The 27064-nt window shown below is 41.4% G+C and overlaps 1 protein-coding gene across 1 annotated transcript in view; it reads left to right on the forward strand.

Moving 5' to 3' along the window:
- Positions 1-317: 317 nt before the first annotated feature.
- The window catches only part of NUP93 (nucleoporin 93kDa), an 88027-nt gene continuing 61280 nt past the window's right edge, over positions 318-27064 (forward strand). The window contains exons 1-2 of the mRNA XM_006897113.1: positions 318-504; positions 3284-3401. Of these exons, the coding sequence (XP_006897175.1) occupies positions 326-504; positions 3284-3401 (297 nt within the window). The 5' untranslated portion in view covers positions 318-325. The remainder of the gene's footprint in view (positions 505-3283; positions 3402-27064) is intronic.

Consider the following 27064-nt stretch of genomic DNA (forward strand, 5'->3'; position numbering starts at 1 on the left):
GTCTCTCCTCAACCCCAAGGACAGTCCCATTCTACAACAGTGGCATCATGTAATATTTGTCCTTTTGTGACTGGGATATTTCACTCAGCATAATGTTATGCACAGAAGTTCTACTGCGGCTTCACAGGCTGATTACTTTCTCTGTCAGGCCTGTTCTTGGGTATGTTTACAAACAAATTCTACTTGTTGATAAGCTGTTTCTTATCTGTGCAAGTCCTAGTTTTTTAAATTGCACTCTAAGAAGATTCAACCAGTATTTGAAGGCTATCTTTCTGTTAACTTAGACCCCTTCTTTTTATTCTTCCAACTAGGATCTGGCACCCCAATGGATACCGAGGGGTTCGGCGAGCTCCTTCAGCAGGCTGAACAGCTTGCCGCTGAGACTGAGAGCATCTCAGAGCTTCCCCATGTGGAAAGGAACTTACAGGAGATCCAGCAGGCGGGAGAGCGCCTGCGTTCCCGTACCCTTACACGCACATCCCAGGAGACAGCCGATGTCAAGGCGTGAGTACTGGTGGGGAGGCAGCGTTGGTACTCTGTGGCTTGGGGGCAGCGTGTGGCTCTTCCTGCCTGCGTTGGACTGGGATGTGTTTGGGGAGTTACAGACATACCATCTTCTGAGGAACTTGTGGTAATTTGTAAGTGGAGCAGTCACCTTGCTTTGCTTCCTTGTCTCTTGGATTTTCCAGCTTTGTCTGCCTAACAAGCTGTGTGCCTACATCACAGGCAGAGAGAATTGGGATAGGAGAGGTTAGGGGAGCGTGGTCATGGGGATGCCTGCTTGTGTTTGTAGACTGGTGGGTCTTAAGTGACTCCTGTAAGTGCATTAGTAAATACGGGCTTCAGAGGTAAGACAGCACCCAGCAAATGAACCAGATTTTAAAGAGCACTTGGTTGAATGAGCAGTGACAAGAAGCCATGCAAAAGAGGAGCAGTTCTGTCTGCTTTTATTATCAGTGACTCTACAGACTGCGTCTGAAATGCCTTGGGAAAAAATATGTTGCTTTCTGTTTGATGATAAGAGAGTATGACCGACAGAACCACAAGGTATCATGTGGGCTATGGATTCTGCAGGCATGTTTTTAGGGTCTCTGCTTGCCATGCCTGAACTAGCGTGTGGAAATTATCAAACAATATCCTTAATATCACATGCAAGCAAGATCTTACAGACAATTATCTAAAAATGACTGGAACAGAACATCAGTAGAGAACTGTCAGATGTGCAGACTGGGTTTGGAAGAGGACATGGCACTAGAGACATTATAGCCAACGTTAGATGCATCTTAGCTGAACGAGAGTACCAGAGGAATGTCTGTCTGTGTTTCATTGACTATGCAGAGACATTTGATTGTGTGGATTATAACAAGCTGTGACTAACCTAGAGAAGAATGGGAATCCCAGAACGTTAGATTGTTCTTTCATAAAACCTGTACTTGAATCAGGAGGCAGTTGTCAGAACAGAGCAAGGAAATACTGCATGGTTCAGAATTAGGAAAGACGTGTGTCAGGGCTGTATCTTTTCTCTATACCTATTCAGTCTGTTTACTGAGCACATTATTAGAGTAAAGCTGGGCTTTGTGAAGAAGTGTGACATCAGGATTGGAGGAAGACTCATCAACATTGTGCATTAGGCAGATAACACAACCCTGCTTACTGAAAGGATTTGAGACACTTGTTGCAGAAGATGAAATACTACAGCCTTCAATATGGATTGCATCTCAATATCAAGGAAAAAAAAGCCTTACTACTGGACCGATAGACAGCATCATGATAATTGGAGGAAAGATTGAAGCTGTCAACAACTTTATCTTACTTGGATCCACAAGTGACACCCTTGGCACCAGCAATCAGAAAATCAGGGGATGTTTAGCGTTGGGAAAGTCCCAAATCAGGGACCTCTCCAAAGTTCTGAAGAGCAATGATGCCAATTTAAAGACTAAGGTACACCTGATTAAAGCTCTAGTCTTTCCAGTCACCTACTGTGCATCTGAGAGCTGGATAGTGAATAAGGATGACAGGAAAAGAGTTGATTCATTTGAATTGTGATGCTGGAGAAGTCCTGAGTATCCTGTGGCCTGCCAAAAGAACAAACAGATACAAGTTTTGGAGAAAGTGCAACCAAAATGTTCTTTAGAAGTAAAAATGGTGAAACTTCGTCTCACAAATTTTGTTCTGTATCGCAGAGTTAGAGATTGCCCATCCTTCTGCAGAGTAGCTGGTGGCCTCGAACCACATGCCTTCAGGATTGTAGTGCAGCTTCCCTAGGCTACCAGAGCTCCCAACTTACTTTGTTAGGAGAAGCTATTCCATGGAAAGAGACATCATACCTGGAAGGGTGGAGGGGTCAGCAAAGGAGAAGAAGACCTCAGTTAGATGGATTGGGGCAGTTTTCTGCAGCAAGTGGGCTGTAGTTGATAAGATGCTGCAGGAGAGGACAGGATTCTCATCTGTTGTTGATATGGTCTCTATGAGTTATACTCAACAACACCAATTATTGTGTTCTAGACGGAGTCACTCTTTCACTCACTTGCTGTTAAGTCTGAACTGAGTCATAACAGATCCTCCAGATTTTCAGATAATATAAGCCTGCTGGGAAGAGATTGCCCATCTTTCTTCATTGGAGCTGCTGGTGGATTCGAACCTTGTGCCTTAGATACAGCCCTCTCTAGGTTAGCACAGTCGACTACATCACCAGAGCGTTCTCTTAATCTAATTCAGACATGATCAGAACTTGAATCTCTCTTAACTATCAAGGGTAGTTGTTGTGGTGGTTGTTATGTGCCGTCAAGTTACCTGTGACCCATAGCGACCCTATGTACAGCCGCTCTGAACCTTTCCTGTCCTGAGCCAGTTTCACTGATTCCAATACACCTACCCCCATTGCCCCAGTCACTGTATCAGTCTGTCTTATCCAGAGTCTGTCCCTCAACCCTTCCGAGCATGATGTCCTTCTCCAAGGACTGGTCCCTCCTGGCCACATGCCCAAAGTATGTGAGACGGAACTTAAGAAACCTAGCCTTTTGGTTTTACTTTCTCCAAGACAGACCTATTTATTTTCTTGGCAGTCCGTATTTTTTTCTAGACTCTTCTCCAGCACCACAACTAGAAGGCATCAATTCTTCTGTCATTCTTAGTCATTATCCAGCTCTCTATTATGTCTTTATTCTATAACTTTAGGAAAAGGTTTAAAACAGCGAAATAAAAATGTCTTGATACTCTGTTTTATGAAGCAAAGTCAGTGTTTTCATCCTGTTCTCTTCCTTTCTCTTGTCTTCCCACACAGGTCAGTTCTCCTTGGGTCTCGGGGACTTGACATTTCCCACATCTCGCAACGATTGGAGAGCCTGAGTGCAGCCACCACTTTTGAGCCTCTGGAGCCTGTGAAGGACACTGACATTCAGGTAAGGGCTGCCAGGTGCCCAGGATGGCATGGACGCTGACATTCAGGTAGGGGCTTGCAGGGGCCAGGGCTGGCATGGGGCCTAAATGAAGTCTTAGCACTGTTTTGGTCAGCTAAGTTGGGAATTCTAGTTTTCTTGAATAATTTCCTTCTGATTTAAGAGAATATCAGATTCGGATTTAGAGGTGTTCTGTAGAGTGTGGGGGGTTATTTTTGGAGTGCTCTGTGGGGCTGAATATAAGAGAGGAATTCCAACCTGCATTTGAAAAATTATTATAAGAACAGATTTCTTTTCCATCCTTGGACTTATACCAAAGTAAAGAGACATTAGTTGTGGGTTTTTCTTGTATTCGTTACTAGATTTCAAATAATTTTACTAGTCATCTTTCACATTTGTTCTCTGTATCTTTTTTGTATTGAGTGACATGGAGCTGGGGAGGACTTAAGCTTGCTCATTACTTAAACCTACTCATCAATGCCCATTGCATCAGTGGGGCCAGGAAGTGGGGAACAGAATGTTCAGTCTCATTTACGTAAATGTACCACAATACTTTGGTGTTTCATTCTAATCATGAACCTATATGTGAGAAGGCAAAATTACTGTGGAAAAATGTGTGGTTCTCTCATAGGCACGTGGCTAGCTGAGGCGCCATTGTTATTCCTGATTTTTTTACCTTTCAAATGGAAAAACACAAGGTCCTACCAAGGCACCTCCTAATAGAAATGGGAAATAATTCTTTTTATTGGGCTCAGTTTGAATTAATACCCTTCACCCTTCTGAAGAATATTTTAATCCATCTAACTACCACAGTTCTGCATTTATTCCAGTACAGAAATATGAAGCCTGGTGTTTAAATAATTGCACATATTAACTTTTTTCTTGTGTATTTCCAGAATGTGGATATAATGAATTTCCCTGACTCCCTAGGTTTGTGTGCTAAATCATATTTACCTGTAAACTTATCGATGACTTCTTATTTCCATGTAATCTCAGAATGACATGCATACTTCTGCTTCGTTTACTCCTCCCATTTCTTCTGCTTGAAGCTTGCTTTATGAATAAATTCTTATAACAAAGACTGTTGTTAGATTATAGACTCGACTGCTGTTGAGTCGAGTATGACCCTTAGTAATCTTATAAACAGTGTATCTGAACCCTGTCCTAATCCTGTGCCATCCTCACGATTTCTGACACAGTAGAGCCCATTGCGGCTGTCACTGTGTCAATCTACCTGGTTTCACTGACCCTCCAGCTTTCGAAGTATGCTGTCTCTCTCCAAGGAATAGGCTGTCCTAGCAACATGCCTGAATTATGTGAGACGCACACGTTGGGCATGTGAGATGTGGATTGCATTTTCATGTGTTTCTGTTATTTCCAGTACTGTGTTGGCTCTGCCCTCTCTCTCTCTCTCTCTCTCTCGTAATGATTTTTTAAGTTCTTGTACCTTGTTATCTAAATTCTTTCTTCCATCTTCCCTTTCTCCCCTCTACTTAGCTCTTGATAACTACAAATAAAGCCTTTTTTTTAATACATCGTTTATTCTAGGTTTATCATATACGTGGGTTTCTACAGTATTTGTCCTTTTGTATCTGTCTTATTTCACTGTGAACATAATTTTCTGAAGTTATCCGTGTCATATAATACAAGCATGCACCAGAACTTTGTTTCTCTTTATGGCTGGTTAGTATTCCATTGTGCTTTATTTTACAGTTTTTTATACATCCATCTGTTGATGAACACGGACATTGCTTCTATCTTTTAGCTGTTTGTGAAGAATGCTTCAGTGGTCATTGCTGTCCAGTGATCTGCTTTGAGTCTTTGCTGTTGATCTTTTGGTCCTATACCTGAGAGCAGAATTGTTGGGCTCTGTAATAATTCTGTATTCCAACTTCTGAGGCAGCACTAAGCTTCCTTTTAATGAGAGAGTCATTTATATTCCCATCAGCAGTGAACACAAGGCTTCCAGTTTCTCCATGTCCTCATCACACTCGTATTTTAAGTTTCTATTAATACTCATTTTATCAGTGTAAGTTTGATTCACATTTAAGGTTGGAGTTCAACTCTCTCAGTCTCCACAGGAGAAAGATGAAGCTGTCTGTTTCCACTAAGACTGACAGGCTTGGAAACCTGGTGGAGCGTTGCTGGGAGTTGAAATCAGTTCAGTGACAGTGGGTTATGCCTAATGGGAACTCATGTGGGGTAGTGGTGTAGCACTCAGATGTTAACTGAAAGATTAAGGACTTAAGTCAGCCACTCCCCCTGGAGGGAGAGGTGACAGTATGCACATCATACCGATGGCATCTTTCATAAAGATTGCAGGCCCTCGGGTGGTTCTGCTGCTTCATAGGGTCACTAGAACTCAGAATTGATTTGATGGTCAAGGGTTTGATTTTTGGAAAGACTAATGACACCATAGACTGCCAGAAGAACAAACAGGTTTGTCCTAAAGAGGGTGAAACCAGGCTGTTCCTTGGAGGCAAGGATCCTGAGGCTTCATGTGATATACTTTGGGCATTTTGCAAGGAGGGACCAGTTCTTTTAGAGGGACCTCATGCTTGGGAGGGTGGAGGGACAGAGAAAGTAAGGAAGACCATCAGTGAGATGGACTGATACAGTGACTGAAGTCATGAGGTTAGGTGTGTTGGAGACAATAAAGTTAGCACAGGACAGAGCAGATTTCAGGGCTGTGTTATACATAGAGGTCTCTATGAGTCACAAGCGACTTGACAGCACATAACAAGAAAAACAGTGATGCTGAGGAGCTTTTCATGTGCTTATTGTGTATTTGCTTGAGAGAAAATAGTGTTCATGTTCTTTGTGCTCTTTTTAATTGAATCATTTCTCTTGTATTACTAAATTGCAGGAGTTCTTTATGTATTCTGCATTTTGAATCCCTTATCAGATACATATGTATTAAATATTTTCTTCTGTTCCATTGTCACTTGCTTGACGGAAATCCTTTGATGCAATAAAGTTCTTATCATCTTTTGTATATGAATTTTATTTTCAGCAGTTATATTTTTGCAAATAAGGATGCAACTTAAGCTCATGAGTCAGTGATTTTATTATGGCACTTTGTAAGAGCCTTAAAGTCCTCTTCATAGGCAGAAATGCTTGCGGCATCCTTCAACAGATGCTGCCCAGGACATCTGTTTGCATTACTTTTTTTTTTAATAATTTAAAAAAAAATTTTATTATTTTGTGTGTGTGTGCCGTCAAATCAGATCTGACTGGTACAGGAGGAGATTATCCCTCCTTCTCCAGCAGAGCGTCTGGGGGATCTGAACCATTTACCTCTTGTGATTGCAGTGCAGCTTCTTGCCACTAGGCCACCAGAGCTCCCTTAATTTTAATAATTTTAATGAACATTTACAGAAATTTTGGATTTCCATTCATTCATTGCTACTTCTCTCCCCTCCCAGCCCTGTCCCCACCCCGAGTTCACTCCTCTCTCTGAAAAGTAAAAGAAAGACTCCCTCCCTGGTACACAATCCCCCCGCACCCCTCCCACCGCCCCAATTACATTCCACTATGCAACCTTAATTGTGGACTCTTGTGATAACCATAATACCCTATCATACATCGCTTTTAAATTATTCTCTCCCTCATCTGTTTCAGTGCAGTATACACAATTTACCCAGTTTTTCTCAGTCTTACTCCAACCCTGATATCAGCCCCATTTTACAGCAGTGGCACCATGCAGTATTTGTTCTTTTGCAACTGAGATACTTCACTCGGCATAATGTCCTCCAGGGTCACCCATTTTGAATAATATTGTATGAGTTCCTTGTTTTTAAATGCAGCACTTCTCTATCCATTCGTTTGTTGATGGGCACCTGGGTTGTTTCCAACTCCTTGCTATTGTGAACAAAGCCGTGATAAACATGGATGTGCATATATCTGCTTGATGTCAGTGTTTGCATTACTTTTAAACTTAGACATTTTCCCATGTATAGCTTGCCATTTTTTATTGATAAACATTGATTATATTTCCTTCTGTTTCTAATCGAGTGTGAAATTAATATGAGTTTCTTGTTACTGTTTCATTATCATGCTCGATATAGAGAAAATACATTAAAAAATGTGACTAGCAAAGGTAAAATATTTTTAAAAACTTACTTTTAAAGAAATGAACAAGTCAGAAGACATTTATAACACTAGTAGAATTTTTAAATTTAAAAAATGGGTGTTTTTTTTAAACTATGTGTTTTAGAAACGATCAAAGAGAATGCCTGCAAATTGGTGTGATAGGAATGTAAAGCTGTGACTGTTAGCAGACCTGATACTATGCTGATCAACTCTAGTTTCATGGCATTGTTTGGGAGGAGCACACTTTCTCATGTAGAAATCTTCTTGCCTCCTGTCTTTGGAGAAGAATGTGCCGAGGGCTGGTTACGCAGATGGTGTACCATGGGTGATGGGTGTTGTGTAAGGATAAGCACAGATAGACACAGTTACATCTTGGGTTTTTTCACTGGATTGCCTGTAAATGTCAGGAAGGTTCTGTTAAAACATAAAACAGGGCAGTAATTTTCCAGCATTAGTCTGTAATATTCCCACAGCCGTGGAAAGTGTGAAACACAATATACAAACGTTATAAGCCAACCAATATAAAATAAATATTTAAAAAAGCTTAAAAAAAATAAAAAAGATCCAAAGGGCATTTCCAAGCTGAGTGCCAAAGAAAATTCTCATCTGAGCTGCTTTCGTAAATCCAAGAATGAGATGAGGTTCAAAGAAAAGTTGCATCTGTTTGCATACTGATAATTTTTGGTAGCAGTTCTGTGAAATAGTTTAAGAAGGTAAAGCATAGTTATCTCTTGACTTGTTTCTGCTCAGAATTTACCCGAGTCGACCCTTCTGCACAATTTCAGCCCTTTCTTTCTTCCATCTGTCGTGATGCTGCCAGTTGGCCCAGTGGTGAGGTTGCTGGGAGGTAATCCACATGGAATACTGTAATCTTTGCTCTTCTGCAGCAGGTGTTTCACGTTTTCTTCACTTTCAACAAGCTGGCTTGTGCCATCTATATGATGCTGGTTTCTGATGAGTCTTCCACCAATCCTAATGTCACATTCTTCATAAAGCCCAATTTTCCAGATGCTTTGCTGCACATTCAAGTTGAGTGAATATGGAGAAAGGATAGAACCGTGATGCACTCCTTTCTTGATTTTAAACCCTTCAGTGTACCTTTGCTGTGTTCGGACAATAGTTTCTTGGTCTAGGTACAGGTTTTGCATAACCATAATTAAGTGTTCTGGGATTCCTATTCTCAATGTTAACCATACTTGGTTACGGCTCACGTAGTCGAATGCCTTTGCTTGGTCAGTAAAACACTGGTATTCTTTGCTTTAAGCCAAGATCCATGTAACATCAGGAGGGATACCCATGGTGCCATGGCCTTTTCTAAATCCAGCTTGAACTTCTGACAGTTCTCTGTCAATGTATGAGTCTAGCCATTTTTAAATAATCTTCAGCAAGAATTTACATGTGTGTGATATTAGTATTGTTTGTTAGTTTTTATGTTTTGTTGCATTATCTTTTTTGGGAATGGGAACAAATGTCTTTCAGTCAGGCCAGCTGGCTGTCTGCTAGCTTTCTTGGCATAATCTAGGCTTGCATCTGTTTGTTGATGATTGTCAATTGGTATTCTATCATTTCCTGGTGCCTTCTTTTTTACGGATGCCTTCAGCACAGCTTGAACTTGTTCTTCATTTCATTGGTTTTTGATCATGTGCTCCTTCCTGAGATGGTTTTGTCAGCCAGTTCTTTTTGGTACGTTGGCTCTGGTATGTTGGCTCTGGTAGTTCTTCTTTGCTTCGTTTGGAATAAGCCCGCTAAGTAGTGTTTTTCCAGGATAGGCTAATGTCCTGTCCTGTTTTTTTGTTTATAATTAGATGGTCTAATTCTGTAGAAAACACAGAAATAATTTTTTTTCTGGCCATTCATGATAAGGGGGAGGGGGTAAGTAGACATTGCAGCGTGGTGACAAAGTATGCAATCATACTAAAATACTGTATGAATAGAATGAAAAATGTTAACTTTGCAGTAAAAATTGGTTTTAAAAGCATCAGCTGTGAAAATGCCTTTTTTTTGTAAGCCAAGGATATAAGATTCCAACCTTTATATTTACATGATTCCAGCCATTTACACTTCTGAATGCAGGGCTTCCAGGATAAGCAAGTAAATGGACGCCAAATGCGTTCTGGGCAAGCAGCAAATTACAGACATTATTGTCTTCTGAGAAGTTTATATCCTGTTGTGAGCTAGGAAATATCAATTACCAACTTAAAGAAGAAAGAAAGTAGTTGGAATGGTTCTGTAAACATAATGTGAAGTAAACTCATGGCTGAAATACCTATCTAATATTTTAACAGCTTTTCAGAAGTTCTCCTGGCCTTGGTGCCTTTGAACTAGAGTTGAGTCCCTCCCTCCCTCCTCCACCACCTGTCTCTTAACCTGCCAATATCTATTGACACTCCAGCACTCTGGGAGAAAGATCAAGCATAAATTCTCATCGGTTTCACACCTTTAAATTGCTTGATTTTGGGAATGAGAAATGGACATTCTTTTTATCTGCTGAACTGTTTGATGGGAGTGGTGTGATTGAAATGGATCTTCGAACTTTGGAAGATTGAATGCATGAGTTAGTCTGTCATCCTCAGGTGCAGCCATTGACCCTCTGTGACACTTTGATCTGCTTGCTGTCTTATTTCCATTCTGGAATATTTGATACAAATAAACCTGTAGCCTAAAATGGATGTCTCTTGAACTACCAGACTTGAGGGCCTTCGTTGCTGGTGACTATTAAAAATTCACGTTTTGTGAAGGAATTGGAGAGGGAGACTTAGGTTGGGGATACTCTTGGTTTTACCCTGTTGTTTGCTGAGCACTGGCAAAGAAAGCAAGGTGGATGAGGATGGCGCTTAATACTGACAAGCCCTGTAGATTTTCTTCTACCACAAGCTGGTGGAAAGAGTGAGAGTTGCTGTCTCTGTAAGCCTTTCCCTCTTTTACAGATCATCATGCATTTCAGATCTGGAGAGGCTGAGCGAGTTTCCCAAGCTCAGGTTGGCAGGCAGGGGGGCAGGGAGCAGGACTCTGAATCCTACAGCCACTGCTCTGCGATGCTAGTGATCAGCAGAATAGCATGTGCTCCTCTACTTACCCTGAAGCACAAAAGCACGCTCCTCTCCTCGGGTGGCTGTGGGGCCCAGGTGCCATGAGCAAAAATCCTGCCTCTGCTTTTCAGAAAACTGCAGCATCTAAACGCATTGCAACACATTCTGGGTGTGACACAGCTTCCCAGAAGAGGTATAGAAAGAAAGAACCCTTGTCTTTATAAAACATATTTGAAACTGGGGCAAAGCTATTCTATTAATTTTTGAAACAAAGGAGTGGAATAAGTTAGTAGAATCTTAAGTGGGAGTGTGACTTTACAGGTTAATATTTTGTTTACTATCAGATTTCGCTTAATTCTGTAAAAGGCAGGATCACAAAGATTTGAGGGAGGGTTTTTGTTTTGTTTTGTTTTAAATCAGAAGGAGCAAACAGGATACTGCAAGTCCTGCTTACGCAGAGATGTTAATTACGTATCATGCGAACTCCAATCGCCGTGTTATACTCTGTTCTCTAAAAGGGGGAACAGGTAAGGATTAACCTTCCTGACGATTGAGGGAGGTTTTTTCTTTAAGATTTTTGTCCATTTCAGAGTGCCATTGCTGTCTCAGGGACAGGTGGACACAGCCATAGAAGATTGTGATATGCCTAATTTGGTCAAGATACCAAAACATAGCAATAGGATATTTTCTTTCTTGTTTTTTAAAAAAATTTATTTTATTTTACTATTTTTTTGTGTGTGTGTACAAATCAGATCTGACAGGTAGAGGAGGAGATTACCGCTCCTTCTCCAGCAGCGTATCTGGTGGATTTGAACCACGTACCTCTGGGATTGCAATGCAGCTTTTTGCCACTAGGCCACCAGAGCTCCCCTAAAAGGATATTTTCTGAGGGTACCTTCCTCACTCTCACACAAAACAACAGAGACTCACTACTATCTCGTTAGCATCCTGAGTCATTAATGCACCTTTGGGGCAGATCACTGCCCCACGGGGTTTCCCACACTGTGCGTCTCTGTGGAAGCAGTCGGCCTCGTCTTTCTGTTGCTGAAAGGTGGATTTGCATCGCTGGCCTTTCGTTTAGCAGCTTTGAGCTTTGACTCTGCCTGGGCTTTTTATATCCCTTCTGTTGGAGGAAAGTTTACTCGGTTCTCTTTGATCACAGTGCCTATGGGCATTCAGGGTAGCACTTGGTTTTGTGACAAGACCTCAAACTGGCCCTGATACTGTAGAGTTGGAAGAATAGCATGCTATCCGTTGGGTGATGAAGAGGCTCTCACTGAATCAGCACTTCTGAAACCAGTTTCCTCCCTTTCCTTTGTGTTGCAATCTATACTTTTATTAACACAGAACAATGAAAGAACTCACTGCTGTTCATTCTGACTTAGAGCAACTCTCCATTGAGTTTCCAAGGCAGTAAAACTTAACAAGAGGCCTCGGCAGCCATTCGGTTTTCCTTGAAGCAGCCGGTTTGTTAAACTGCTGGAGATGCTCACACAGCCTTAGTTGACAGCGCTGCGCACGGCAGACCAGAGCTCCTCCTTGCTTTCAGAAAATACAATCATAAGGAACTAACAGAAAAAGGCATAAAAGATGTGCAAAATAGAAACAAAATTTTTTTAAAATTAGTTTCCAGAGATGTAAAAGGACACTGTCAGATTGCAGTAGAAATTTCTAATGGCTTAGACTCCATTTTGGTGCTTTCCTGCTGTAGATTGAAATAAATCATTTGCAGGCTGATACACCTTAGACCTTGCTTGTAATAGCTCTGATGTAAATAGTTGTTTGGTTGTTGGTTGTTTATTTTTTGTGTTTTTGGTGTGGTTTTTTTTCTTTTATTATCTTTTGTGTGTGTACAGTCAAATCGGGTCTGACCGCTTCAGGAGGAGATTGCCCCTCCTTCTCCAGCAGAGCATCTGGTAGATTCAAACTGCATACCCCTGGGAGTGCAGTGCAGCTTCTTGCCACTAGGCCACCAGAGCTCCCTTTGGTTGTTGTTTTTTAAAAAATTATTTAAATGCTCCCTGTGCTGATAACAGGGAAACATGATACCAGAGACAGGTTCCTACGCCTGGCTTCTCTTTCAGTTGAGCTAGTACTGGGGAGGCTTATTGAACATTTGTAGTGCCCAGACGTTGTGCTCAGCATTTCCTGGGTTCCCTCGTTTACTCTTCCCGGCAGCCCTCTGAGGCCGGCATTATTGATAGAATTCCATTTCGCAGATGAGGAATATGAGACCTATACAGAGAAAGTGTATCAGATGGGACCTTTCTTCTGTTGACTTGGAGTTTAATACAATTTTTCACAGTAGGTGTTAGATTTCATTTGTAGATTAGTCCGTTTTGGGGAAAGAGTAAATTTTCATGCTATATTTGAAGGAGGGAAGACAGTGGGCATAGGAAATAAAAGTATATTTTGTGACTCAGCGTAAAATTAGGAATAAAGTGCTTTATGACAGTGGAATGTTCTGCACCAGCTTTTTTTTTTTAAATTTTTTTTTCACTTCATATTGTCAAGGAGTTTGTCTCTTTCCCTGACCTTTTTATTTATTTTTTTAAATTAAATTTTTTATTAATTTTTTTTATTTTTATTTTTTTTTTACAGACGTTTTGGATTTCCATTCATTCATTGCCGCAATTTTCTCCCTTCCCACCCCTCCCCACCAGCTCGCTTCCCCCTCCGAAGAGAGAAAAAAAAAAAAGAAAAAAAAAATTCCTTCATTAGTATACAATTCCCATGTCCCTTTCCCCCCCCCCCCACCCCGAGCACATTTCTCTGTGCAACCTTAATTCTGGATTCCTGTGCTAACCATAATACTCAATCATATATCACTTATAATCTGTTCTTTCCCTCATCTGTTTCAATACAATATACATAATTTATCCAGTTTTTTTCTGTCATATCCCCACCCTGATGTCAGACCCATTCTACAACAATGGCACCATGCAGTATTTGTCCCTTTGTGACTGAGATATTTCACTCAGCATAATGTCCTCCAGGGTCACCCACTTTGAATAATATTGCATGAGTTCCTTGTTTTTCAATGCTGCGTAGTATTCCATTGTGTGGATATACCACAGCTTCTCTATCCATTCGTTTGTTGATGGGCCCTTAGGCTGCTTCCAACTCTTTGCTGTTATAAACAAAGCTGCAATAAACATGGGTGTGCATATATCTGCTTGGATGACAGACATGGTCTCTCTGGGGTATATTCCCAGTAATGGGATTGCTGGGTCAAATGGTATCTCTATTTGCAATTTTTTGAGAAAACGCCACACCGCCTTCCACAATGGTTGCACCATCTTACATTCCCACCAACAGTGAATAAGAGTTCCAGTCTCTCCACAACCTCGCCAGCATTTGTTGCTTGCTGTTCTGTTATATTTTGCTATTCTTACTGGGGTGAGATGATATCTCATAGTTGTTTTGATTTGCATCTCTCTTAGAGCTAGGGACTTTGAACATTTCTTCATGTGCTTCTTGGCCATCTGAATGTCTTCTTCGGTGAAGTGTCTGTTCATATCCTGTGCCCATTTTTCTATTGGATTATTTACCTTTATCTTATTTTGGTGTTCAAGTATTTTATAAATTCTGGATATAAGTCCCTTATTTTTGTATGTGTGTCTGCACCAGCTTTTAAGTGGCTATGTTGAGCTTTCCTGCTAATTTATGTACCCTTAGTAGTAAAATGATGCTGATTGAAGGAGAAAACATGTCTCCGAACCTTGATGCAAACTTCTGCTGGCTTTAAGGAATTTGCAGGAAGATCAGACCTGCTTCACCTGCTTGTCTCCAGGTGCTGGCTTCTTGGTCACAATTCTCTGCTTGCTGAGTCGTCTGTTTAATTTACCGTCGAAAGCTCAGCCTGCTATTTCTCAGATCCTCTGCCCTGCAGGTAAATTGTAAAGGAGTGCTGTAAAATCCGAGAGCAGCTTTTGTTTCGAAATGCCAAATGGTGCTTTTGAAAATAGGTTGTGTTCAGCTTCTTGCTTGATCATCTTTGATTTATTTTGCTTCTGAAGCGGTGCTTGAGTTAGAAGAAGAATGCTAGAAGCAATTTAAAGGGTACATCACATTTTTACTGTAATTCTGAACTATTGATTGTTGACTTGGTTGTAGGTTTAATGCGCACCCATTCCCTTACTTAAGCGTTTGACTGGCCATTAAGCCCTGGCAGTATGCCAGAATCTTGCATTGTGTAATATGATTTGCCAATCTAAGGGCATTGTGCGTGTTTGGCTTTTAAAGACACAGTAAAGCCTTCAGGTTTTTCTGTATATTCCAGAATATAGCAAGAGTTTTTCTATAGCAAAATTACATCTAACAGACAGCATCAAAGTAAGAATTGACACTCAGCAGTACATTAACCCCTGACGTTACACAGATTGTGCCTTTTGGCCAAACTTAAATGGAAACCCACGTAACAGACAGAGGAAGAGGAAAGTCAGTGGCCCCCGAAGCATGGCAGTGTTAAGCACACCCATGTACATGGCTCTCAGCACATCTGGTGCCTTTCTTTTCACATGGAGTTGACATTAAAATCTAGCTGAGGGGCTCTGCCAGGTCCTGCTAATGGAATGATCTGCGCAGGGGCTCAGAAGTGGCTGGAAGAAAAGTAACCATTGGCTGCAGGAGATTTTCTTTCACCCTTTGCTGTCATGGCCTGGGCACCTCCAGAGTGGAGTAGAGAGGGTGTCTCCTCACTTCTGAGGAAACCTGGGAGTGAGATGTTAGAGCACCCTTAAATCCGAGATTCTGAGAGGGTGAGTGACAGGATGAAATTAGATTGGACACCCTCAAATTTTTTTTTAAACAATTAAACAAAACCCAACCTGGTTCCTTTAAGCCAGTTCCAGCTGATAGGGAAGTCAAGTGTGTCAGAGTAGAGCTGGGCTCCTTGGAATTACCGTAACTGAGAGAGACCCTCAATGAGACTAGGAATGGGCTTGAGTGTGTCAGAGATGATGAGGGGAGTGCAAGAGAGGACAGAGTTCACATACGTTGTTCATAGGATGAGTTGTACTTGACTCAATGGCGCTTCACAACAAGTTTACTTGTTCCTTGAACTTATTGCTTGCACTACCTTGAGACTCAAAAAAATAAAAACAAAAAACCTAAGACATGTTTAATTTAGAACACAAAATCACAAACCGTACCTAATACTACCGTCCAGATATAATCACTGGAAACAGTTTTTGGTACTTGAATTTAAAAAACCTTCCTACCACCGAGCGAGTAGAGAGCCTTCGCCACCTCCATCAGGTGTCTGAGGCTGTGACCACAGTGGGAGGACACTGCCCGGCCTTCTCCATTGAGGCCACTGGCAGGTTGGTACCACCAGAGACTGTGGTTAGGAGCCTTTGAGATCTCAGTGCAGACTGTGCCCCCAGAAATCCTGTGGTGCTGGTTACTGTACTCCTCCTCGTGCTACAGAACATACACAGAGAGTCCTTCAGTACAGAACTGTTGCGCACTAGTTAGGACACATAACAGCAAACAACAGGCCCTGGTTGTGTGTTAGTTGTGAGACAAAGATTTTTAGTCTCTTGAGGAGCTTACACAGGGAGCTGGGAGACACAGGCCATACAAAAGCACATTAACATCAGCACAGTCATTTCAGGTTGTTATGACTTCAGTGAGGAAATAATAGTGCAGCTACCTCAAGACAGATGGTGTGGGGCGAGAAGTGTAGCCTGATCTCTGTTGGTGTACAGGATTGTCACCTCTGGGATCTCTAGTAAACCTACTTAAACACTTCAGCCATGCCTTCCTTGTATAGTTCCTGCGTTGAACCTTTAACCAGTATGATGTGAAGTGCCACAGAGCTAGTTCTGTGCCCAACTTTGCAACTTTCACATCTGCGGTCCTGGAACTGTGTGCTCTGTAAGATGTCCAGCCACCCTGCTGGAGAGACAGCAGGAGAGAGAGGGGCCCTGGAATTACAAGAGCCTTGACCTGTGACTCCATTCAGTCCAGTCTCCAGCCATTTCATTGAGTCATTTTAGCTGATGTGCTAAAGGTGCGTTAAGTAGCCACTCTTGGAGTGGTAGCTCCAACAGAAATGACACGAACCTCCGTGGTCAGTGCTTGCTGTGCCCTGCTGAGAGTTCTGTCTCACCAGAGAGACAACGCAGGTGACTAATAGAAGCTTTTACAGAGGTGATGTTTGGTCGTAATGTTGACAGGGCGTCAACCTTTGCAAGGATCTGCAAGCCGAGCTTTCCAGCAAAGAAAGTACTCACTGCAAAGGCTCATATGTGGGCATTTTACTGTAGTGGTCATTTTGTGGTTTCTGTTTTGATTTTTAATGTTTTTTTTTAAAACTGGGAATTATTGAACATTTTCCAGTGTCCAAAACCTTTCGTCTGCAACATGTTTTGGTGGCTGACTAGTGTTCTTTGAAATGTCACCTGCTTATTTCATCATTGTCACTTCCGATGTCTTTTCCACAGAGGAGCCCTCTGGCTGTTGACAGATTGCGACCCTCTGTTGAGTACTGTGGTAGCATCCACACGCTCTTCCTCTGTAGACTCGTCACTCTGGTTTTGCTTTGTCTAAGTCACGTAACAGGTGATAGAGCTGGCATTTTCCCCACGGCCACTGGCTTCTCAGTGTGCGTTCTTAGATGTTAAATTGCCCCTTAAAGCGTTCAGAGCTGCCTCCTCCTAAGCAGTGTTGAACTATTTGGACCAGGAACTCCAAGACTGAAAAACATCTGAGATGATGAGGGTTGCTTTATCTTAACAGAGAGAGGAAGAATTAGTACAGTAAACATAATAGAGATAGACTCTAAAAAATAGAGATGGCTCAAAATTGATCAATTTCTAGAAAATGGTAAGAGGGTTTTTGTGACTTTATCCTGTAATGGAAAAGTGTCCTGACGTGTGAGAAGTTGGCCTGTGCTTGGTGTGCGCTGCACCAGGTGAGGTGGGTAAAGTAAGGGTGAGCGTCATAGTCATGTTAAAGAGGAACACACTGTGACTGTGGGGAGGCCGATGTTGAACCCAGGCAGTTCTTTTATATGTTGCCCTATAGAGTTAGGGATGTCGTCGTGCTTTGCTGAAGAAAGAATGAAAAGGTGCAGTGGTTGGGTGAATTCTACATTTTTCTGCCAAGGCCATCTGGTCAAGAGTTTTTGAAGTCTTTGGTCTTACCTTTTGTTTCAGACCTTTTCTTACCTGTTGTTTTCTTAAAAAACAACATTGCTCTCTGTTCTTTCTAGGTGAAGTCTTTGCTCATTGATTAGATCAGTTGTTGGGCTAAAAATGCTACTTAGAAGAATAGTTTATTTATTAATTTCTATTACTGACTTCTGAGTGGTAACAGACCTTAGCCCCCTCCCTCCCTGCCTTCTGAGATCTACTTTGAAACTGAAGGGGTACTAGTGCTTACTGCTGCTGCTGACGTATCTCAAAAATGGCAACTTTGCTAAGGCCACCTTTGATGCCATCTCAAAGACCTACAGCTATCTGACCCCAGATCTCTGGAAAGAGACGGTGTTCAAGAAGTCTTCCTACCAGGAATTCACAGATCATCTTGTAAAGACTCACACCAGAGCTCCGTGCAGAGGACTCAGGCTCCAGCTGTGGCCACCACATAGTGGATTTTCTATAACAAATAAAGTGAATTATGTTCTAAAAAAATGCCTCCGATGGGAAGAACCTCAGGGTCTCTTGAGATACGTGCACTGGAGCCTGTCATTTGGTTTCAAACTGTCTGAGTAGGTGAGTGATTCCAAGCAAATGCAGAGTGGCAGTGCTACCATATTTGGAACTTCAGGCAGACTCTGCTGTCAGTATTTAGAGTAGACTCAGGGAAAGGTTTCGTTGTGATCGAGATGCTGTGGGTAAAATCTTGAGTGACCTAGGAAGCATCGAAAGAAAGTGAAAGGAATACACAGTCACTGTACCAAAAGAATTGTTAAAAAAAGAAATTGAACTATTTTAGGAATATTAGGACTATATTGAATATTTTTAATATATTGAAATATTTTAAGAATAGCACTTGATAAGGAGCCAGTGGTGCTAAAGGAAGAAGTTCAAGTTGCACTGAAGGTGCTAGCAAATAACGAGGCTCCAGGAATGGACGGAGTACTAATTGACATGTTTTAGCTAACACATGCAGCCCTGGATGTGCTCACCAGTCTATGCCCGGAAACTTACAGGACGGATAGCAGCCTGGCCATCTGACTGGAAGAAATCCACCTTTGTTCCCAGTCCCAAGCAAAGTGATCCAATAGAATGTGGCAATTATCGAACAAAGTGTTAAGATCACCTGCAGGCAAAGTATTGCTAAAGATTTTCCCAAAATGGTGAGAACAGCAATTCATGCTGGATTCAGAAGACATTGTGCCACCAGGGATATCATTGCTGATGTTAGATGGATCCTGGGTGAGAGCAGGGAATACCAGGAGAATGTCTATTTGCGCTTTATGGAAATTCCTGAATACTTAATTAATTAGACTCACACAAAGCCTACCTAGAAGAAAAAGCTGTTATCCACACAGCAAGGGAACACTTCATGGTTTAAAATTAAGAAAGGCGTGTGCCAGGGTTGTATCATCTCTCTATACCTGTTTAGTATGCATGCTGAGCAGATTATTCAGGAAACTGGGCTCTGTTATGAAGAATGTATCATCAGGATCAGAGGAAGATTCGTCAACAACCTGCGTTATGCAGATGATACAACCTTGCTTGCTGAAAGTGAGGAGGACTTGAGACACTTGCTGCAGATCAAAGACTACAGCCTTCACTGTGAATTACAGGTCAGCAAGATGACAGCTAAAATCCTCATCATTGTACCTCTAAACATCTGATTTATGGAGAAAAGATTGAAGTTGTCAATGATTTCATCTATAATCAACAACCTTGGTATCAGCAATCGGGAGACATATAGCATTGGGAAAGTCTGCTGTCAGGGACCTCTTCAAATTACTGTGGAGCAATGATAACAGTTTGAAGACTAAGGTGCACCTTATTTGTGCCATAATCATTAAAATAACTTCCTCTGCATCTGAGAGCTGGACTGTGAATAAGGATGACAAAAGAATTAATGCCATTGGACGGTGGTGTTGGAGAAGAGTACTGAATAACCCATGAACTGCTGAAAGAACATGTATGTCCTGAAGAAAGTACAGCCAGAGTGTGTGTTGGGAGTCAAAGATGGTGAAGCTTTGTCTCACATACTTTGGGCATGTTGTTTGGAGAGGCTATTCCTTGGAGAGGGTCAGTGAATGAGAGGAAGACCCTCAACCAAATGAATTCACACAATGCCTGCAGCAGTGGACTCATATTTTGGAGATGATGATGGTGGCACAAAATAGCACAGGGTTCTTCATTGGTTGTGATGGGTTGTATTAGGCTTGATGGCACCTCACAACAACAGTGATTCTACTCTCTCTCCCTTTTGTCTATTCCGTTTGTCTTGTCTTTCTTCTCTTGCATTTTTTTTCGTGGTTGCTTTCCTTCTGCCCCTTCCACCCCTCCTTTTCTGCACCTTCTCTCCTCTGTCTCTGTTGCAGCCTGACAGTGTACACCCCCAAAAGCCGTTTGCTCAGAGCACAGTCTGGCTGTGACAGCAAGCTAGGCTGGGTAGGCCGGGTAGAGAGACTGGTTCTGTGGGAAACTAGCCTTACTGGCTGCCAGGGCAACCCCTTTTGTGTCCCCACTGCCCAAGTACTCTCATTGCTTGTGTTTTATGTATATTCCAAACACCAAAGAAGTGAAATTCATTTTATCCATTGAATTCTCCTTCTTGCTCATGTTTTTTTTTTCTATTAATGGGTGCCTTGAGATGAATTTCCATATTTTTGATCCATGCCTACAGGGCTTCTTCTAATTTTCCACTTTTAATTTTTGATACCTGACTCATCTTGGTTGTGAGAGTCTTTCTGTTCTAATATACAGCAAACTGGAGTTTGGAGTGGGTCATTCAAACACACTCACTTTTTGTTATTTATAGATAGAAAATCCTAACCAGAGCGTGGGTAGAGTTAAGAAAATGACTGAGAGAAAAGTTCCTGTGTTTTAGAATTGAAGTTGTAAGTTCATTTAGCTCCTGATGTCTTTTGTCTTTGCCCCTTTTTACCGGTTCATCTCTCTTTTCCACTCCCTCTCTTTTTGACAGGGAGGCTCTGGAATGGGGTTTCTATTGGAGTATCAGGTGTTGCACAGTTTTACTTCAGGGGAGTTTGAACTACCATCCCCTTTCCTCTCATGCCCTGAATGCCCTTGGCAATTGAAGAATCGTCTGGTCAGTAGTTTTAAAGTGGAATGGCTAGACCTTCAGCATCAGTGTCACCTGAGAATTTATCAGTAATTCAGATTCTTATGTGTCAGCCTCAGGATCTCAGAATCTTTCAGGATCTGTTCTCCCAGAGTCTGTTGTCAGGCACCAGGTGAGTCAGGTGTATATTTGTATTTGATACATTGGTTATTACCGAAGTCTCGTGTAATCAGAGGGGAGCTCTCCCGGCATGCCAGTAAGTAGTTGCATTGCTAACCCAAAGACATGTGGTTTGAACCCACCAGCTGCTCTGTGGGAAGAGGATGGGCAGTCTCCTCCCACGTGATTTACTGCCTCTGACAACCTGCCGCTGAGTCAGCTATGGCTCAGTTCCGACTCGATGGTACATATCAAGTATCGGCAGAAAGCCAGTGAAACAGAAGAAAACCTGCCACAGCGTGGGTTGACTCAGTGACTTTATCAGACAGGATAGGCAGGGTTCAGATCCGTTGTTCATAGGGTTGCTGTGAGTCCTAGTCAACTCAGCATCACCTAACAACAACGGTGTGGGTGACTCCGCCCTGTAGACTTTCAAGCTCAGTCCGCCTGCAGACTATCACCGATGCCAGTGAACCTTCACTAAGCGAACTCTAGGACAAGCATTAATGGATACTTCTTCTAAAGGTTGAAATCCATAAAGAATTGTTAACCACCTTTATTTTCCTTTGATTCATCAAGAAGACACAAGGGTCAATAGAATATTTGTATAAAACTTTAATATAATTGCAAAATTTGTGACTTAAATGTAATTTATCAGCTATTATGTTTTATCATCAAAGTTTTTAATACCATATTGAGGCTATAGCTCAAAATACACTGTCTCAAAAGTTGTCAGGGAGGGGAAGAAAATGCTGTCGGAGTCCAGAGGGGAATGAAGAGCAAAGAGAGTAGGGGAGGGGGCAGGGGGAGGGGTGAAGACAAAGGAAAGGGAAGTGGAGGGATTAATAATCCCATTTTGATTAATCATCATTATCCTCTCTGATTGCTGTGAGCGGATGTGCTATTGCTTCTACAAATGTTAATAATTCATAGATGCACTTTGCCAAAGAGAAGTCTCAAATCTGCTCTCCTGGTAGATGAAATACACCACCTGCCATTAATAGGAGCCAGGAAGTAGAGATGGGGGGAGGAATCTTTCTGGTTTTTATTCATTAACCTGATTTTTCTCTGCCTTTCTCCCTGTTCCCCTCACTCTCTTTATTTTGTTTCCCTTTTCATTTGCTTCTGTCTGCTCACCCCCTTACCCCCACCCCACTCCTGCCAGATCCTTCCTTGAATGTGTGCTGGGGATCTCGGGTCTACTGTTAATGACACTCTTACTTTGTTTTAGTTGCTCCTAAGAACAGATGCTGTGAGAGAAAGTGGAGTGACAATTCTAACTATTTACTGAGAAATGTCTGTAGATTTGAAAAATGCATTAAAATGTGCAGCCTGTGTTTTTGAAATGGCTTTTTTTCTGCTTTGAAGAATAATTTTACTGTATAAGTCATTGAAGATATACTTGGAGTTCTTATATCCCATAGGAGTAGTGACATTTTATAGGATAGGAGACTGAGGCTTGAAAGGGAATGGCTTATGACAGGTTACCTATAATCCATGTGTTTGGGTTTGTTTGGTTTTTTGTTTTGTTTTTTACTGTGGCTTCAGTACTCTTTTCACTAGATTTAATTTTTCTTGCTTTTAGAAATCATGTTGTTTTGTTGTTAAGTGCCATTGAGTAGAGTATAGCTCATACCTTATGAACAGTAGAGCTGAGCTCTCTCCTATCCTATGCCATCCTTATCACCCTAGACACATTTGGATCCATTGCTGCAGATTCTCTCGGTCTGTCTCGTTGAGGGTCTTACTCCCCTTCGCTGACCCTCCACCTTTCTAAGCGTGATGCCCCTTTTAAACTCTCCTAGCATTATGTCCAAAATAGATGAGATGCAGCTTCACTGTCTTTGCCTCTAAGGAACAATCCGGCTGCACCTTCTCTAAAACATACCTCTCTCTTCTTTTGACAGTCCATGGGATGGATATTCAGTACTCTTCTCCAACACCGCAACTTAATGCATCAGTTCTTGTCTTCCTTATTCATTGTCAGCTCTCAGATGCATATCAAGTGGTTAGAAAGATTGTGGCTTAAATCAAGCTCATCTTAGTCTTCAAACGGACATCATTGCTCTTCAGGACTTTGGAACATCCCTGGCAGCAGACTCCCAGTGCTGTATGTCTCCCAGTCTCCTGACTACTGGTACCCAAGGACTGTGGATCCAAGCAAGATCAAATTACTGATATTTTTAATTTCTCCATCTATCATGGAGTTGCCTGTTGGCCCAGTGGTGAGGATTTTTGTTTTCTTGATGTTGAGATGTAATCCAGATTAAAGGCTAGAGTCCTTGATTTATCTTCTGCATCAGGTGCTTCAGATCCTCCACACTTCTGGTTTTGGTCCTCTTCACAGCTGAATCAGGCACAACTTGGTCTTTAAACTTTGATGTTACTGCTCTTCAGTAGGTTGGAGAGGTCCCTGACTGCAGATTTTCTCAGCGCAGTATGTCTCCTGATCTCCTCACTACTGGTACCAAATGTGGATCTGAGCAAGATGAAATTGTTAACAACCTTTGTCTTTTCTCCATCTTTCACAGTCCTGCCAATTGTCCTGTTGGTGACATTCTTTCTTTTCTTGACGTTGAGGGCTGCAATGTTTAACCTTCTACAGCAAGTACTTTGAGTCCTCCTTACTTTCAGCAAGGAGACTTGAATCACCTGCATAATGAAGTTTATTGTTGAGCCGTCTTTCAATCCTGATGCCACATTCTTCTTCATATAGTTCACCTTCTCGAATAATTTGCTCAGCATATGGATTAAATGGGTGTGAAAAAAGATACAACTCTGACACACACTTTTCTTAATTTTAAACTGTGTGGTGTTCCCTTGCTCTCTCTGACACTGTTGGATCACTTTTTTTTAATGAGAACGTCTTCCAGTCAGTTGGCCAGGTACTTCTCTCCCAAATTTCTTAGCATAGAGTAGTGAGAACACCCAGAGTTGCATCTGTTTACTAAAATATGTTAGTTGATAGCCCATCAAGTACTTGGTGTGTCTTACTTTTTGCCAGTGCCTTCCGTGCAGCTTGAATGTCTTCCTTCATTACCATTCATTCTTGATTGGATGCTGTTTTTTGAAATGGCTCAGTGTTGACCAGTTCTCTTTGGTATAGTAACTCTTTGTACTCCTTCCATTTTTTGAGGCTTCCTGTGTCATTCAAGATTTTGTCCATAGATTCCTTCAGGATTGCAATGTGAGGCTTGAATTTGTTTTCCAGTTTTCATTCATTTGAGAAATGCCAAGCATGTTTTTCTCTTTTGATTTTCTAAGTCCAGCTCTTTGCTGCACTTTTTATTATAATACTTGGTCTTCTCCAACTGTCCTTTGATATCTTCTGTTCATCTCTTTTTATTGCAGTGTTTTCTTCCATTTGTTGGCCTCTTTGCAGTGTGAGCTTCAGTCTCTTCTGACATCCACTTTGTTCTCTTTTTTCCCTCTGTCTGTGAAGAGGAATGTTGAACAGCAGTCAGAACAAGGCCAAGGACTGACTGTGGAATAAATCCTCAGTTACTCATGTGCAAATCCAGATTGAAGCTGGAGAAAACAAAAACAAGCACATAAGAGCTGAAGCATGACCTTGAGTCTAACCTACCTGATTTAAAAAAACCACCTCAAGGATAGATTTGAGGCAGTCAACACTAAAGAGCAAAGACCAGATGAGTTGTGGGATGACCAAAGGTTATCATCCATGAAGAAAAGGAAACAATAGAACTGGGAATTGTTTGGTGTCCTTTTTAGTTTCGTCTACTGGAGTACTTGGTGGCAAGAAGCATGCTGTAAAATAAGGGACCATTGTTTTTGTTGTGGGTTACCCACAACCCCCAGGTTGACCTTCAGCAGTAGACAATCTGTTTGTCCTTTTGTAATTCAGTTATCTCACTCAGAATAACATTTTCCGGATTCATCCATATTGTCTAGTGTTTCACGAGTTCATTGTTTGTATTGTAGGATACTCCATGGTATGAATGAATCACAGTTTCTCTTTCTGTTCGTTTGTTGGTGAGTGTGTGGATGGCTTCCATCTCTTTTCTATTGTGAATACCATCACTTTGATACTGTGAATAATACTGCAGTAAACATAAATATGCATTCAGCTGTCTGTGTTGCAGCTCTGGGTTTTTTAGGGTGTGTTCCCTGTAGTGGAGTGCTGACATCAAATGGTTTTTATGTTTTTGATATTTTGGAAGAAGTGCCAGACTGCCATCCATTGTGGTTGTATCATTTTACATTCCCATCCGCAATAAACAAGAGTTCCAATGTTGTTTACTGGCTTGTTGAATTGGGCAGCTGATGCTGGAGTGAGATGATACCTCATTGCTTTTTGATTTGTATCTCTCATTGCTAGAGATTTTGACCATTTCTCCATGCTGGCCATCTGAATATCTTCTTTGGTGACAAGTCTTGTCATATTTTCTGCTCATTTTTGTACTTGGGTTGTCTTTCTTGTTGAGGTGCTGGAGTATTATGTAAATTTCAGATCTGAGTCCCTTATGAGAGACTTCATTTCCAAATATTTTTCCCTAGTCTGTGGGCTTTCCTTTTTTTTTTTTTTTACCATATTGGGGAAGGTTTTTGATGCATATCAGAATTTAATTTTTAAAAGGTCCATTTATCTATTTTATCCTTTTCTGGTTGTGGATTTTTGGTGATGTGTGATCTATTCATGTTATAGATTAGGGCTTCTAGATTTGTACCTGTTTTTTCTCTGATGAGCTGTATGATGTTTTATCTTATCCCTGGGTCGCTGATCCACTCTGTGTTGATTTTTGAGTGTGGTGTGAGGTTTGAATCTTATTTCCATTTTCTGCAGGTGGATGTCTAATTTTGTCACCATCATCTTTTAAAGAGGCTGTCTATTTCCCACTTCGTTGATTTCATCTCCTTGCCAAAGATCACTTGGCCATAGATGTTGGATTAACTTTTGGGTCTTGATTCTATTCCATTGGCCTTTGTTTGTCACAGTACAAGTACTGTACTGTTTTGATTATATGATTGTGTAGTAGGTTTTTGAGATCAGGGAGTGTGATGCCTCTGCTTTGTTTTTCTTATTCAGTAGCACTTTGCTTACTCAAGATCTCTTTTCTTTCTAGATATAATTGGAAATGAGCTTTTTCCATCTCCTTGAAGAATGACATTGGTATCGGTATTGGGATTTTATGAATGTGTAGATTGCTGTTTGGTCGTAATTATATTTTTTACAACATTTGGCCTTTCTATTGTGCTGGAGAAAAGTACTGAATATCGCATGGGCTACCAAAAGAACAAACAGATATTTCTTGGGAAAAGTGCAGCCAGAATGCTCCTTGGAGGCAAAGATAGCAAAACTTTGTTTCATACTTTGGACATGTTGCTAGGAGAGGCTATTCCTTGGAATGGGACATCATTCTTGGAAAGATGGAGGGTCAGTGAAGGAGAGGAAGACCCCCAAGGAGATGAATTTACACAGTGACCGCAGCAGTGAGCTCAAGTATGTCGGAGATGATGAGGATGGCACAGAATAGGACAGGGTTCAGATATCTTGTTCATAAGGTCACTATGAGTCATGCTTGACTGGATGTCACCTAGCAACATTGCCTGAACATGATCTATTCTTCTTTTTGTGTTTGTTGTTGTAATATTTTATAGTTTCCTATAAATAGGTCTTTTAGTTTGATTTATTCCTATTTCATCTTGTGGTTGGCTGTTGCAATTTTTATTGCTTTTCTTAGTTCCTTTTCCATGTTCTCTTTGTTATTGTAGGGAAATCTGACTGATTTTTGTATATTGATGCTGTTTTCCTTCCTTCTGCTTGCCTGGGTTGTCTGCCGCTGTTATGAGATGAAATGTGGTACGTGAGTGGTGAAAAGTTCCCATCATTTCTTCTGTCCTTCCTGTAGGACAGTGTCCCACAGATATTACCATATTCTTTATTTAATTCAACTTAATTTTGGTACTATTTCGAATAAAAAATTTTTTTAGATTTCCAATTACAGCAACTGGATTGTTTAAAATCAGGAAAGGCATGTGTCGGAGTAGTATCCTTTCTCTATACCTGTTTAGTCTATAGGTGGTGCAAATCATTTGAGAAACTCTGTGCCAAAGAATGTGGCTTCTGGGTTGGAAGAAGGCCCATTTAACACCTGCATTATGTAGATGACACAACAAAACTTGAAACCCTTGCTGCAGAAGATC

This window comes from Elephantulus edwardii, unplaced genomic scaffold (genome assembly GCF_000299155.1).
Source record: "Elephantulus edwardii isolate Elephantulus edwardi_28Jun2011 unplaced genomic scaffold, EleEdw1.0 scaffold00201, whole genome shotgun sequence".
Classification (NCBI taxonomy): Eukaryota; Metazoa; Chordata; class Mammalia; order Macroscelidea; family Macroscelididae; genus Elephantulus; species Elephantulus edwardii.